The sequence below is a fragment of the Mauremys mutica genome, chromosome 1 (assembly GCF_020497125.1).
Source record: "Mauremys mutica isolate MM-2020 ecotype Southern chromosome 1, ASM2049712v1, whole genome shotgun sequence".
NCBI lineage: Eukaryota > Metazoa > Chordata > Testudines > Geoemydidae > Mauremys > Mauremys mutica.
In genome coordinates this window covers 7,726,362-7,741,313 of record NC_059072.1, presented here as the reverse complement: position 1 = coordinate 7,741,313, position 14,952 = coordinate 7,726,362, and the positions used below count along the sequence as shown (strand labels likewise).

Genomic DNA, 14,952 nt, shown 5'->3' with positions numbered 1-14,952 from the left:
TGGATGAGCGCAGGCCATCACTCAGTGGTTTGGGACTTACCTCCCATAAGCCGCTATTCTGACAGGGACTCCATGTAGACAGACACCGGGGGGCTCCATTCTCTCCAACAAGGCTCCATGCAAGTCAACCTCAGAGCCTCCCCAGAATTCCACTGACGTCACTTGCAGGATTGGGGCCAAAGGGACCACCCCACTGCCTGTGTGTTACTGCTGCACTTGCCAGCAATGGAGGGACCTGGAGACCCCTGGGAATAAAAGGGGGGAGGTGCTGGTGGAGAGCTTTCCTCCGGAGGCCCTGTCACAACCCATGGCCCACTCCCTCAGGGGGTCCCCTGTGGAGGCTGATCAGCACTGTATGTTGCTAACGCTGTTGCAAGCATCACAAGGCATTTTGGGAAGGGTTAAAGGTGTGAGTGTGGAACAAAAGGTTTCTTTACAGGCGACGAAAGGCCGGAGGGTGAGGAAAGGAGAAAAGAACGAGTTAATTGATGTTCCAGCTACACCCGAAGATAAGGAGCTAACTCCAGCCCAAGGCCATTGCACACACTCTGCTACCTGCCAAGAAAGACGGGGGGGGGAGAGTCCCCCCGACACACACACCTTGAGAAAGGAGAGTGGCTGAATAAATTGCAGGGGCCGCGAAAAGGAGTGAGACAACAAAGTCAACGAGGGAAAAATAACCGTCTCACAGCCGCCAGTGTGTTTTGGGGAAAGCTGAGAAGGCCACAGAAATCCAGTTTGGACTGGTACAAAGAGCACCAGGAACAGAGGGCCCTGAATGAAAACACCTCCACAAAAACCCAGGACTTAAAAACCCTCCCGAGAGCCAAAGCAAGTCAGAGATCACAGCAGATCCTAGACAACCCATGCACAGGACAAGAACTCCCCCTCTTCTTCTTACGTTACACCCAGGCTTGGCCAGCCTCGGGTCTTGCATGTGAGAGTATGAAAGTGGGTTAGGGCTGGGGTACTAACGCTTTCTTGCTTCCTTTGAGTGACGTGGATGCAGTCCCAACACTCGCCGCTGTTATTTTATTACAAAAGCTTTAAAACTTAGACACTTGCTGTGCTCCGTCATCTCCTCCCCTCACGATCCTGCAGCGTCAGCCTGATCACCTGATGCCTCAGGCAGATTGGTAACAGAAATCGGCCACAGCCCTTGGCTTGAGAATTCACAGCCCACTGGGCTATGGGATACTCGGACGTGGGGCTCCCGCAGCCTCTCCTCTAAACGCTGTTGCCGTGTGGATAACTAACAGAAGAGTCTCTTGTGGGAGGGGGAAATGCGAGTACGAATGGCAGTATAGCCCAGGGGTTACAGCTCTCATCCAGGCGGTGGGAGACCCAGGGTCCAGGCCCCCTGCTCCAACGACTCTAATTATTGGTCCACAGCGGAATAGCCTCAACAGGAGAGATTGAGGGGCCCCAGGACAGAATACCCCGTAGCCCAGCGCTCAGAGCTCTCCCACATCCCAGCTGAGTACCCAAACCACTGGGCTGAAAGTGGTAAGGGAGCTCCTCTGCCTTTGCTCCCTCCTCCAGCCTCTTGCAAAAGCAGCAGAGGGGCCTAACTCCAAAGAGGCCTCCCGGCTGTGAATCCCTAGCCGAGACAGGCACCTCCCTGCAGCCAGATTTAGGTGTCTAGCTCGGTGAGGGGATTAGCACCCCCCCCACACACACACACTGGTCAGCATCTCCTGTCGGCTGGCTTAGGTGGCTTCCTGCCTAGCGTGCTGCGTTCCACCTCTTCCGTGAGGCCCCATGTCGTCCCCAGGCCCAACCCCCTTTTTCGCCTCTTCCCCCAAGGCCACACCCATGCTCCACGTCTTCCCCCAATTCCCCACCCCCAGCACTTGTCCTCTGCCCCCTCCCCCTTTCGTTCACTCTACTATGCCATTAACTCTCCTGTGGACCCCGGGCTATTAGACTTTGTGGGGCTCCTGCATACACGTCTTTTTCCTGGGAGGGAGTTTGGTGCAGGAGGGGGCTGGGGCAGGGCGTTGGGGTGCAGGAGCGGGTGCAGAGTCTGGGAGGGAGTTTGGTGCCAGAGGGGGATTCTTACCTGGAGCAGGGGGTTGGGGTGCAAGAGGGGGTGCAGAGTCTGGGAGGGAGTTTGGTGCAGGAGGGGGCTGGGTCAGGGGATTGGGGTGCAGGAGGGGGTGAGGGGTGTGAGTCTGGGAGGGAGTTTGAGTGCAGGAGGGGGATGCAGGGTCTGGGGGGAGGATTCTTACCTGGGCCAGGGGGGTGGGGTGCAGGAGCGGGTGCAGGGTCTGGGAGGGAGTTTGGTGCCAGAGGGGGATTCTTACCTGGGACAGGGGGTTGGGGTGCAGGAGGGGGTGCAGGGTCTGGGAGGGAGTTTGGGGCAGGGGAGCTGGGGCAGGGGATTGGAGTGCAGGAGCGGGTGCAGGGTCTGGGAGGGAGTTTGGTGCCAGAGGGGGATTCTTACCTGGAGCAGGGGATTGGAGTGCAGGAGGGGATGAAGGGTCTGGGAGGGAGTTTGGTGCAGGGGAGCTGGAGCAGGGGATTGGGGTGCAGGAGCGGGTGCAGGGTCTGGGAGGAAGTTTGGTGCCAGAGGGGGATTCTTACCTGGGACAGGGGGTTGGGGTGCAGGAGGGGATGCAGGGTCTGGGAGGGAGTTTGGTGCCAGAGGGGGATTCTTACCCGGGGCAGGGGGTTGGGGTGCGGGAGGGGATGCAGGGTCTGGGAGGGAGTCTGGGGCAGGGGAGCTGGGGCAGGGGATTGGAGTGCAGGAGCGGGTGCAGGGTCTGGGAGGGAGTTTGGTGCAGGGGAGCTGGGGCAGGGGATTGGGGTGCAGGAGCGGGTGCAGGGTCTGGGAGGAAGTTTGGTGCCAGAGGGGGATTCTGACCCGGGGCAGGGGGTTGGGCTGCGGGACGGGGTGCAAGTGCAAGCTCCGGCTGGGAGGTGCTTACCACAGGCAGCTCCCAGCCGGCGGCACAGCAAGGCTCAGGCAGGCTGCCTGCCTGTCATAGCCCCATGCTGCTTCGGAAGCGGCTGGTTCCTAGCACGTGTCTGTGGCCCCTGAGGGGAGGGGGACAGCATGTCTCCATGCGCTGCCCACGTCCACAGGCGCAGCCACCGTAGTTCCCATTGGCCAGTTTCCAACCAATGGGAGCTGTGAGGACGGGGCTGGGGGAGGGGGCAGCACATGGAGCTGCTTCCCCTGCCCCGCCAGGGGCCACAGAGACGTGCTAGCAGCCAGGCACTTATAGGAGCAGCTTGGGGCCATGGCATGCAGGCAGCCTGCCTGAGCCCTGCTGTGCCACGGGACTTTTAGCGGCCCAAAGCCGGAGATCACTGCCTGTGATTTATTTTTGTGGGGTTCCCTTGAGCCAGGGCCCTGGGTTGCAGCCCCTAAAGTCCCTGGCTTAATCCAGCCCTGTGTGTCAAGGAACCTACCTGCAGGTAGGAGGCAGCCTCGGCTGAGCAGGGGCGGGCGCGGGTTCATGACCCGACACCTCTGCCCATCCCGTGGTAACTGGACTTTTGGTTCGGGTGCCATTTAGGGTTGCCAGGTCGCCAATAACCAAGCACCTTTGCAACTGTAAATGGCACTCGGACGCAGAAGCCAAAACCCGGACTGTCCAGGTAAAACCCTAAGCCTTAGCCTCGCTGTGCCTCAGTTCCCCATCTGTACAATGGGGATAATAACACTGCCCCATCTCCCAGGGGTGTGTGAGAGGATAAACACATTAACGAGTGTGAGATGCTGAGACACTATGATAATGGGAGCCCTAGGAGTACCTCAGACAGACACACAGATAGCTGGAAAACACAATGGGGCTGTGTGTGTTTGTGGGGGAGGGTTGCAGGAGCTACTGCAGTGGAAATAACAGTAATAATGACAACAGCATGTTGGAGAATTTGAGGTGAAGTGACTCCTTGTTATGATTGGAGACTGGGTTTTAAATCCTATCCTGCCACGCCAGCAGCTATACAGCTGTCTTCAGGCTTTCTCTGTAGCACTCCTACCAAGCCACATGCTGTTAGCAATGGGTTGGGAAATAAGCTCTGTCCTTTTAAGACACACCCCTCCCCTCTGCCCAGCTGTGATTGTTTGCAGAGGGGGCTATAAGTGAGCTGGGTGTGGGCTAGGCTGATTGCAAGCTGTTTTGTGTGGAGCTGGGAGAGTTAGGTTACCAGCATGGTGAGTTTGGGACATGGGTGTTTGCAAGTGTGGGATGATAAACCATGCTGGAGTGGAAGTGAATGAATCCAAATGGAGCTTCTCCTTTGGTTGCTCTTATTGGTGAAACCTGGGGTGGGTTTTCTGGGGACCTACAGCTTTTGTCAGAGCCACTTTTTTTCCAGAGAACTCAGTTCCCATTCCAGTAGCTAAATAAAGCTTAGCACTTATTTCAGGCTTGCTAAGTTGACAGTCTAAGTATTAATAATGAGGAGTCCTTGTGGTACCTTAAATAATAACAAATTTATTTGGGCATAAGCTTTTGTGGGCTATAACCCACTTTGTCAAATGCATGAAGTGACAAATACAGGAGCAGGTATAAATATATGAAAGGATGGGAGTTGCTTTACCAAGTGTGAGGTCAGTCTAGTGAGAGAAATCTATTAACAGCAGGATACCCCGGGGCAGGAAATACCTTTTGAAGTGGTAAGTATTGTAACCTCCTGGGGGCAGGGATCATTTTTGGTTCTGTGTTTGCACAATACCTAATGCTGGGAGGTGTTGGTGCCTGAATGGGATTGATCTCTAGGAATGAGAAGATCTGGCCCATGGGAGACTAGGGCCTGGTACTTCTGTTATGGAGAGGGATTGATTCTATTTTAACACTAAAAATTCCTAGTCAATGAGTGGGTCTCTGCTAGTGGGATAACTAGGGACTGACTCTCAACCAGTTTAGCTTGATGCTTGCAAGCTGGATTGTTTGCTGTGGGGGGAGGGCCTGTATATGCAGGAGGATTTAGGAGACTGGGTTCTCACTGGGGGATAATGATGAGTGGCCCTATCCTGCCTTCATGCCTCTCTGCAGGTAGTGCACTGTGACTATATATGGGCCTGTTACCTGAGCTGGGTCTACTTCAGCATTCCAAAGTGCTGCACAAATACTAACTAACCAGCCGCAGTCTGGGGGGGAGGGAAATGTTCCCAGCCTACAGAGAGGGGCACAGGGGTACGACAGTGAATCTAGCATTAGCTCAGGCAGAGTCTTAGTAGTGAAGCTGGAATGAAATGGGGTAGTTGGAGGCAGTGTGACCTGGTCTGGGACTCAGAAGACCTGGATTCTACTCCTGGCTCTGCCACAGGCCTGCTGGGTGACTTTGAACAAGTTCCTTCCCCTCTCTGTGAAAAGGGGATAATGAAGTGTTCTCAAGCCCTGCTTTAGGAATGACTTTGGGGGAGTTTCATGGCCTGCGCTAGCTAGGAGGTCAGACTAGAGGATCACAGAGGTCCTTTCTGGCCTTGGAATCTAGTTTCTGACTCTTAATTTTGTGTTTAGTCTATTTCAGTTATCAGAAACTGAGTAGCTAGAATAGCATCAATATGCCTGGAGTTTACTAGGCCAGCCCCTGCTCTGATCAGCTCACATCCTACATTAGAGCTGTGAGATTCCTCCTGATTATGCAGCAAGGAGCTGTTTAAAAACTGATCTATCTGGAGTGACAAGCCCCAACTTATTGGTGCTTCTACTCCTGTCTTCCCAGTCCTAGTCCTGTGTAAATTTCTCTACTGAATCTAAACTGTCCACATGCCTATGGAGCCAGTTGTCTCATCTGAATAGTTCCCTGAATTGGGAAAGGACTAGACATTTGCCTGATTAAAATTCAGTTAATAGCTTGAACTCCATCCAATGGGGGGAGAGAAGCAGGCTGATCTAACCTGGTTCCCTACTTGTAACTTAGACCTAAGCCGTCCCTGTCTGGACTAATCATTGGTTTCCCCCAATGAACAGGCACAGCTCACCTTCCCTCACCTCGGGATAACCTTAACACTGAGCATACTGAATGTCCTTTCTTAGCTAGCACAGCTGCAGGAAGGCTTGAACTCCATTGATGATTCAATAAGGTTCCATTTTTTCATTCTCTGAATGCTAATGCATAGTTAAAGGTTTCAGAGTAGCAGCCGTGTTAATCTGTATCTGCAAAAAGAACAGGAGTCCTTGTGGCACCTTAGAGAATAACAAATTTATTTGAGCATAAGCTTTCGTGGGCTACAGCCCACTTCATTGGATGCATAGAATGGAACATGTAGTAAGAAGATAGATATACACATACTGAGAACATGAAAAGGTGGGAGTTGCCCTACCAACTCTAGAGGCTAATTAAGATGAGCTATTAGCAGCAGGAGAGAAAAAACTGTTCCAAACCAACTCTGCCCCCTTGTGTTCATGCCAGGCAATAGGTCTCCATTCATGGTAGGTAACATACAGGAAAGAACTGGAATTAGTTAATGGGGGTTCTGATGATTACACCAGAAAGGAGTTTCTCTTCCAAAACTACTGGCGCCGCATGGCTCACACTAGTAAAATTAATTCCCCAGCCCTCACCAGTTTGAAAAGCACTCTCGAAACACGCAAGGTGGGGACAAAGGTATTACTCTTTTTAGTGTCATGTCAGTACAGATCATCTCTAGCACTGCTCTGGCTGTACTACAGTCCAGTATCTAATATGTTATGGCCATATGAGAGAAATGTGCATTGACAGCATTGCAGTGTCATCAGGGTGATGCTGGGCAAGACTCAGGATGCTCTGCCTTAGTCTTGTAGAACAATCCTGAAAATGGGCTGGTCTTGGGAATGTCACATCCTCAGTACTAGAATTCCCCTTGCCCTTCACTCCATGAGGCCAGGAGTTTTCCACTCGAGCAGTTCTGACTGCACTGAACCATACACATCCCTTGCTAGAAATAAGCAAACTGTGTCTTAAATCACCTTCTGGCCCACGTGCTGTTGGAGAACAATGGTGAGACATGGCTCCAAGTAGCTATGGTAGCCTGGAAGGTAGCTCTGTCCAGTAACCAAGCTAAAACCTGCTTGTCTATTGATTGGGTGATCCTGGTTTAATGTTGCCTTAACAGGGCTGTGCATGTAGGACAAGGCTGTAGTTTAACAGCTGGAAATCGAGCCCATTGGTCTATTCACATTTCCCAGAAGTGATGGATGAACCTCCCCACACCCAAGCTGCTCTTGAGCAACACTGTAGCTCTGAGCAGGGATGGAAGTGGAGTGACAGGCTCCCTGTTTCTGGGGGTGAAACACTGACTGAACCACACAGTTCACACCACAGTTTCATGGATACAACTTCTTTGTGTGCCTCTTCCCCATGCAGCGGGAGTGTATTTCTGTCCATATTGGCCAGGCTGGCGTGCAGATGGGCAATGCCTGCTGGGAGCTGTACTGTCTGGAGCATGGGATCCAGCCGGATGGAATCATCTGTTTGGAGAAGTCCTTGGGGCAAGCTGATTCCTCCTTTGGGACCTTCTTCAGTGAGACTGGGTCTGGGAAGCACGTACCCAGAGCGCTGTTCATAGACCTGGAACCCACAGTCATTGGTAAGACACCGGAATCTGCATAGGCCAGATCCCTTCTTAGAGTTTCTATCACTGACCTGCTGGGAAGAGGGGAAAACACAACCTTCCTCTCCACTTCTCAGTAACTTCTGACACGGAGCTCTTACTGCAGATAATCCAGCGTTTGGTGGCAATCCTGTCTGAGCCCAGATCCACAAAAGCTGTTTAGTCTCTTAACTTCCATGGAAGCCAACCGAAGTTAGGAGCCCAAACACCTTGTGGATCTGGGCCATAGTGCCCAGCTTGCTGTTGACTGTGTGGGTACTACAGAGACCCTAGAACATGCTCTACAATAAAACTTTGACCAAATCACAGCTCTGAAGCTGAGGCCCTGAAGGTGTTCATGACCCCTCCTCCCTTACAGACGAGATCCGAACTGGGACCTACCGCTCCCTGTTCCATCCTGAGCAGCTGATCAGTGGCAAGGAGGACGCTGCCAACAACTATGCCCGTGGCCACTACACCATTGGGAAGGAAATCATAGATCCTGTGGTTGACAGGACTCGTAAAATGGTAAGTGGGCAAACTCCTTTTCGGTACTTCCCTTTAGAAGTCAAAGGGACTGCAACCCGTCTAAACCAGCCCGGAATAACTCTGGTGAGGGACTTAACAGGACTGTGGGGGAGTCGGTAGAACTTCAGTCCAGGGATTTCCTTCCTGCCGTGCTCCTCTCATTCTCTTTGCTGGCTGAGGTGAGCTAAATACAGCGCCCATAGAGCCCATCACTCCTGGTATAAGGAGGCGAAGCCTTGACTTGCTCTTCCCGTAGTTAGCCTGGAAATAGAGCTCCTTGTCAGGGCTTCTCAAATATTCCTCTAGCACCGGGACTCTTACTGAAAGATGACTGCTCATTCAGTAGCAGACTTAGTGCTGTCAGGCACCGGCCTCTCACTGGCTAGATATCTAGCTTGAAAGCCTACCTCTGGCTGAAAGTCAAGAGGAATAATTGTATCTCACTCCCATGTGATTGTTGTGTTGGTTTACTGTGAGTGGCATGACCAACACTAGTTCAATGTCTTCTGACCTTGTGCAGGCTGACCAGTGCAGTGGCCTTCAAGGATTCCTGGTCTTCCACAGCTTCGGAGGAGGCACAGGCTCTGGATTCACGTCCCTCTTGATGGAGCGTCTCTCGGTGGAGTTCGGGAAGAAGTCCAAGCTGGAGTTCTCGGTGTACCCTGCTCCCCGGGTCTCCACTGCAGTGGTGGAACCCTACAATTCCATCCTGACCACCCACACCACGCTGGAGCACTCAGACTGTTCTTTCATGGTGGACAATGAGGCCATTTACGACATCTGCAACCGGAACCTTGACATTGAGCATCCCTCCTATACTAACCTGAACAGGCTGATAGCCCAGATAGTGTCGTCCATCACGGTTTCCCTGAGGTTCGATGGTGCCTTGAATGTGGATCTCACTGAATTCCAAACTAATTTGGTGCCCTATCCCCGCATACATTTCCCCCTCACTACCTATGCGCCCATAGTCTCGGCAGAGAGAGCCTACCACGAGCAGCTCTCGGTGCCTGAAATCACCAACGCTTGCTTTGAGTTCTCCAACCAGATGGTGAAATGTGACCCTCGCCGAGGCAAATACATGGCTTGCTGCCTGCTGTACCGGGGGGATGTGGTGCCCAAGGATGTGAATGCAGCTATAGCAGCTATCAAAACCAGGAGGTCCATCCAGTTTGTGGACTGGTGCCCAACTGGGTTTAAGGTGGGCATCAATTACCAGCCTCCCACCGTGGTGCCGGGGGGAGACCTGGCTAAAGTGCAGCGGGCCGTCTGCATGCTGAGCAACACCACGGCGATTGCAGAGGCCTGGGCCCGTCTGGATCACAAGTTTGACCTGATGTACGCGAAACGGGCCTTTGTGCATTGGTATGTGGGGGAGGGGATGGAGGAGGGGGAGTTCTCCGAAGCCAGGGAGGACCTGGCTGCTCTTGAGAAGGACTATGAGGAAGTTGGCAGGGACTCTGCTGAGGAGGTGGAGGAAGGTGATGACGAATATTAAATTGTGGCTGCTAAAAATATATCTTAACAAAACAGCTGGTGTCCCCTCGATGTCACCCTAATTACTGGAGAAAGTGTTCCATATGTATGGAACAGCAAGCCAGAGATGGCACCTCCCTGTGCTGGATGAAGTAACTATAATATGTTGTGGCCTGTGTCATAGTCAAGAGACTGAGCCTGGAAACTGAAAATAAACCTCTGAACAGCAAACCTGTCTGCTTGGTCTTTGGTTAAGAGTCAACAGAATATAGCGCTTCTGGTTCTCTAGCAGGTTGAACAAGCAGATGTGTAGTTCGCTAGTGGCTGTGATCAGGTTGTATTGGAGGTATTTTAGCAAGTATTGCAGCCTTAATTGACTGGTCTTCACCTATGCTAAGTGAGACCCTTCAGCAGGAGTGGGCCAATTTCAGCTTTGTCCATTTCTTTACACTCAGGCTTTGTGTAAATTTGTCTGTCCCCTGGCTCTGCTCCAGCTCGCTGGCTGGCCTAACCATCATAAAGGGAAGGCAGAGCTGATCAGCCTCTCCTTCCCGCAACAAGGTAGATGCACTTCAGTGCTTCTACTCAGGGCTAGAGCCATCTAGGACCAATTTGTCTCCAAGTCTTGCTGGATCCCACCACTTTAACTGTCTCAATTCAGGCTCCTCCTTACTGCTCTCACTCACTGTCTAAATCCTCCCTCTTCAAGCCACTGTCCATAATCTCTTGCTCCACTTCCTCACTCTTTTCCTCCACTAACCCCTCTCACAGACTGCATTAAGGCCCTCTCTTGCTTCTGCAAGAGGAGCAGCTTGCAGGGAGCCCCATGAAGTGCATGGTCATGACCCAGCAGTGACTCTCAAGTGGCTCCTACACAATCACAGCTGTGGTGGCAAAAGGCCGGCAGCATCTCACAGGCCGGCCACTGCTGCCCAAGCAGCAGCTTGGATTCTGCTGCCCAAGATAATAGCAAGTTTCATTCAGCTGGTGTCTGGAGCTAGTGAGCAGGGGTGTTCCAGGTCAGGGGGCAGGTGCTCTGATTCTGAGAGGCCTGGATCAGGCAGGGATGGGGCAATAGACAGCCACACCTAGCCCTGGAGTAGCTGTTGTGTTACTGAGGGTTAATGACCTCCATTGGCAGTACCCTGTGCAGACCCTACCTGCTCCCCTTTTGGTTCTGCCCAGGGCTAGAAATTCATTTTCCCAACTAATGCCCTACTCCATGTGATCAGAGATTGTTTTCTAGCCAAGCAGCTGGGTCAGGCCTAAGCCAGGAAAGATTTGCAAGTCAAGCATCTTGGAAACCCCCCTCGTGTACCCAGGAAGGCTTTCTCCAGTACCGCTTATCCTGGGTCCCCAAACAAAACCAGCTCTGCTGGCACGAGCCCTTCTGTGCTGCCCTACCTGCATCTTCACTAGGGCTTTTGCCAGCATAGAAATACCCCTTACAAAATCAGACCCCACTGGCCACTGCTAGACTGGCAACAGGTTCCAGTGGAGCCTTTGTCTCTGGCTGGCTTGGTGCCCATCCAGCATAACTCCCATGACACTGAGGTACGTTTTCACTGTTCATCTTGTATTACAGCAGCGTGTAGATGCCCCAGCTGAGATCACCAGGCTGCTGTGTGGAAGGTGCAGTAGAGATCCATGGAGATGGCCTCTGAAGAGCTTACAGGCTCATAGATAAGGGACAGCCTGGGGGAAAGGAAGTAACTGTGCTTAACTTAGGTCATGTCTACACTAGGAGTGCTTTACAGGGGGCACTATCAAAGCACTCCCAGTGCACATGCAGCTATACGAGCAAAGCTGTGCTTTGGACCCATCCAGTACAAGCGCCCCTGTGAGTGAAATGAACTATACTGGTAAAAGCAGTTTGCTAGGGGCTGCTGTGTCAGCAGGGCTGCCCAGAGGATTCAGGAGACCTGGGGCAAAGCAATTTTGGGGGGCCCCTTCCATTAAAAAAAATTTCATTATACAATACTATATTCCTGTGGGGCCCAGGGCAAATTGCCCCCCCCCCCACCCCAGGAAGCCCTGTGTCAGTTGGTGATCACACCTCTGCTCAGTATAGTGAGGCTGGCAAAAGTCTGGTGTGCCCCCCTGGCCGTAGAGAGGGGGGAACTGAGGCACAGTGAGAGGGGGAGGGGTTTGCTCAAGGTCATACAGGGAATGTGTCAGAATTGGACTGAGATTTCCTTAACCCCAGGACTCGCCGTCCTCTTTACTACCCAGCATGTTTGATAAACACTTTCCTCCTTGCATTCTCAAGCCAGTACCAGGCCACTTATTTTTGTCTTTCTCCACTAGATGATGCTAATGACCTGGGGAAAACTTCTTACCTGCTTGGCCAGTAGCTTCACAGGGACAATGCTCCTAAGAGCTCAGTGTGAGGAACTGAGGGAAATTTTATTAGTGGGTTTGGTTGGTGCTCTGAGCTGCCTTCTCTACTGTGTTCTGTGTAGGTTCCTATACCGCGCTCCTCCTCGTCGTGCATCAAGCACCACGACTAACAGCGCTCATGTGCTGCTCCTCTCAGCAGGGGGAGAAGCAGAGGAGTTTTTCATTTGTATATACACATGTTGCTGTGTTTGTCAGAGAAGGCAAGTCAAAGAAATGCACCTGGCACATGGAGTAGAAGGTGGTGAGGTTTGAGATTGTCCCTAGTTCCTGGGCGAGTTCATTCCATGGTCTTGGACTGGTCCCTGGGAAAGTTCTGTCTCCTGCACAGCAGAGCTTTCCAGATGCTGCAGACAGATCCTATTGCACATCCTTAATCTGGAGACAGGACAGCTCATCATTTGTATTAAGGTTGTGACCAGGTACCTGGAATGGACCACATGGAGAATGCAAGAAACAGGGCAAACAATCACCAAAAACTGGTGGTTTATTCTATAATTAGATTCACCAAACCACTATGAAAAGAGCCTCTGTAGCACCACGTTGGTTAACAAGAGTCAAACACACTCCCCTTTACGTGTTCCAGCCCTTGGTACCAGTCTAGACAAATTAGTCCATTATAGTGAGAGGTTACTGAAAACCTACTTCACCATATGTGAGGTTCTACCACTCACAAAGAATCAGACATTATCTCTAGGTCAATTTGTATCTCAGATCTTACCTAAATATCATACTGACAGCCAATCCTTAGTAAACTAAAGATTTTATTAATAAAAGAAGAGACTTACTGAATATTTAAAGAATCATATGCATACAAGTGTTCATAGACCAGGCTCACAGCTGTGATTGAACAGACTGCTGACTTGCAAAAATCTCTCTTGTAACCTCCAAAAGATGGGAAGGTCCTCAGTCTATAGTTCAAAATACTCCTTTTAGCTGTAAAGCCACAGTTCAGAGGAGTGGTGCAGGAATGAGGCAAAATGGAGGTGTCTCAAGAGTCTTTTATATCTTCTGCCATGCGCATGGAAAGTTGCTGTCCCAGAAAATGCTCATAGCCCCTGTCTATGGAAAGTTACTGACAAAGATAGAGTCCAAGGTCACATGTCCACATCACATGCCCTTACATGATTTCCTGAATCACAGGAGTGGCCATTGGCTCCTTGCTGTCTGAGGCAGCCTCAGGAACAGCTAGCTGGAGAGATGATTCTTCTTAATGGCCCATCCAGCTTGACTAGTCCCTTCACCATGGGCTGAATGTACACTGCCTTGTGGGTGTCACCCCAAGAGTCAACACAGGTAGCCAATATTCATAACTCCAGATACAATGATGATACCTGGATTTAACCAGAATAATACTTGATAGTAACTTTTCCATTGACCCCTTACACAATACACTTTCTGTAAGATGTGTTGCATTTGTATAACAGTTGATAGCCACAGTGATACAAATGACCACCTTCACAACAATAATGCCCAGAGATCAGGGCCTCATTGTGCTAGGTGCTGTGTGAACAAACAACAGTGCCCCTTCTCTGAATAGCTTGCAATCTAAACACCCAAAGGGTGGAGGGGAAACTGAGGCCCAGAGAGGTAAAGTGACTTGCCCAAGGCCACATGGCACAGACCATTGGAAGCCCCATTGTTAATGGGAGTCTTTAGTTAAGGCCCTTTGCAGCCTGTCAGTGCTTTGGGTCTGACCACGAGAGGTTGGCGGTAGTTTAGTTTGAGGTATTAAGGAAACAGCCAGTCCACCCAGAAACTCAGCTGGTGGAATATTAATGACCTCAGAAGCTGGTCTGTTATTAAAGGCTTCCCCTTACCTAACTCACCCTGACCAGCATGGCTTGTGCTTCGCCTGCCATGCTGTGTGCTACTGATACTCCGGGTCTACTGAAGAGGCGGCATGTCAATTACCTATCAGCCCATGGGTCTGAACTGAGTCGGTGCTCGTGCAATTTATGCTCAGAACAGCCAGACAAGAAATGTGTCTCTGGAAAAGCATCTAACAGGAGGCTGTAGGTGGACGTCTCTGTCCCACACACGCTGATGTACAGCTGGGCCTGGACCCTCAGCACATCCGTTATTGGACTTTGGTGAGGTGGGTTCTACCAGGTCACTGGTTCAAATCCAGCCCAAACCCAACAGTGACTGTAATTCATTTCCAGTGACCTATGTGGGTTAGAAATGGTGGGGCTCAGTCTGATTCATCCACAGGCATTCACAGGACAGAGCTTGTCTGTCTCCCCAGCAGGCTTTGGTTCAATAAAAAATATTATCCCTTGTCTCTCAGAGATCAGCCCCATAACTGGCCTATTAGCCCCTCTGCCCGAGGTGGGCAGTTGCCTTCACCTCTATGGGTGGCACCTGAACTGTGGTGTGGGGTACGTAGCAGCCCCGCTTCTGCCATGAGCAGCCTCTGAGATGCCAGCGTCCTATGGAAGGCCGAGGAAATGCTTGGGTGTGACATGTTCCAAGGGGCTGGCATGGTGAGGGCTGGACGGGGCAGAAGTTTGTGCTGGGGTTAAAGAAAGGATTTGAGGGTTTTCAGCAGCACTAAGCTGACACAGATGGAAGACAGGCCTGTCTGTCGGCTTCCTCATGCCATCATCTTAGTCCAGCGCTTTCATGGGTAGGGCTCTTGTGCTGGTATATTGACTTCCTCAGCTACGCTAGTGTGCTTGTCTGGCTGCAATACCTGAGCACCTCCCAAACTTGAATGTATCCTCAGTATCCTGGGAGGCAGGGCAGGGCTGTTATACCCATTGCACAGGGCAGGTGGGAAACTTGGGCACTGAGAATACAGAAGAACGGCTATACTGGGTCAGACCACAAGGTCCATCCAGCCTAGTATCCTGCCTACCGCCAGAGTGTAAGTATCACACAAGAAGTCTATGGCAGACCAGGGAATTGAACTTGGATCTGCCAAGTCCCAGACCAACCCCTGACCACTGGGCCCTCCTTTGCCTGGATTTAGGATAGAGAAAGACTGTGTGTAGCTTAATTGCTGGCTTTGGGTCCCT

General features: G+C 51.5%; 1 protein-coding gene across 2 annotated transcripts; it reads left to right on the top strand.

The window, feature by feature from the left end:
* Window positions 1-4,067: 4,067 nt before the first annotated feature.
* On the top strand, window positions 4,068-9,752 carry LOC123376543 (tubulin alpha-3 chain-like). Of its 2 annotated transcripts, XM_045028621.1 has the most exons (4): window positions 4,068-4,165; window positions 7,306-7,528; window positions 7,911-8,059; window positions 8,580-9,752. In XM_045028621.1, the coding sequence occupies exons 1-4, from the start codon at window positions 4,163-4,165 to the stop codon at window positions 9,555-9,557; spliced, it is 1,353 nt and encodes a 450-aa protein (XP_044884556.1). In that variant the 5' UTR covers window positions 4,068-4,162; the 3' UTR covers window positions 9,558-9,752. The 2 variants fall into 2 exon arrangements, with proteins under 2 accessions (XP_044884556.1, XP_044884547.1); XM_045028612.1 differs by lacking the exon at window positions 4,068-4,165 and having other exon boundaries at window positions 7,300-7,528.
* Window positions 9,753-14,952: the final 5,200 nt, after the last annotated feature.

Coding starts and splice junctions, on each gene's coding strand:
- LOC123376543 (XM_045028612.1), top strand. CDS start 7,300: ATGCAGCGGGAGTGTATTTCTGTCCATATTGGCCAGGCTGGCGTGCAG. Junction 7,529..7,910: donor CCTGGAACCCACAGTCATTG/GTAAGACACCGG, acceptor CCTCCCTTACAG/ACGAGATCCGAACTGGGACC. Junction 8,060..8,579: donor TTGACAGGACTCGTAAAATG/GTAAGTGGGCAA, acceptor GACCTTGTGCAG/GCTGACCAGTGCAGTGGCCT.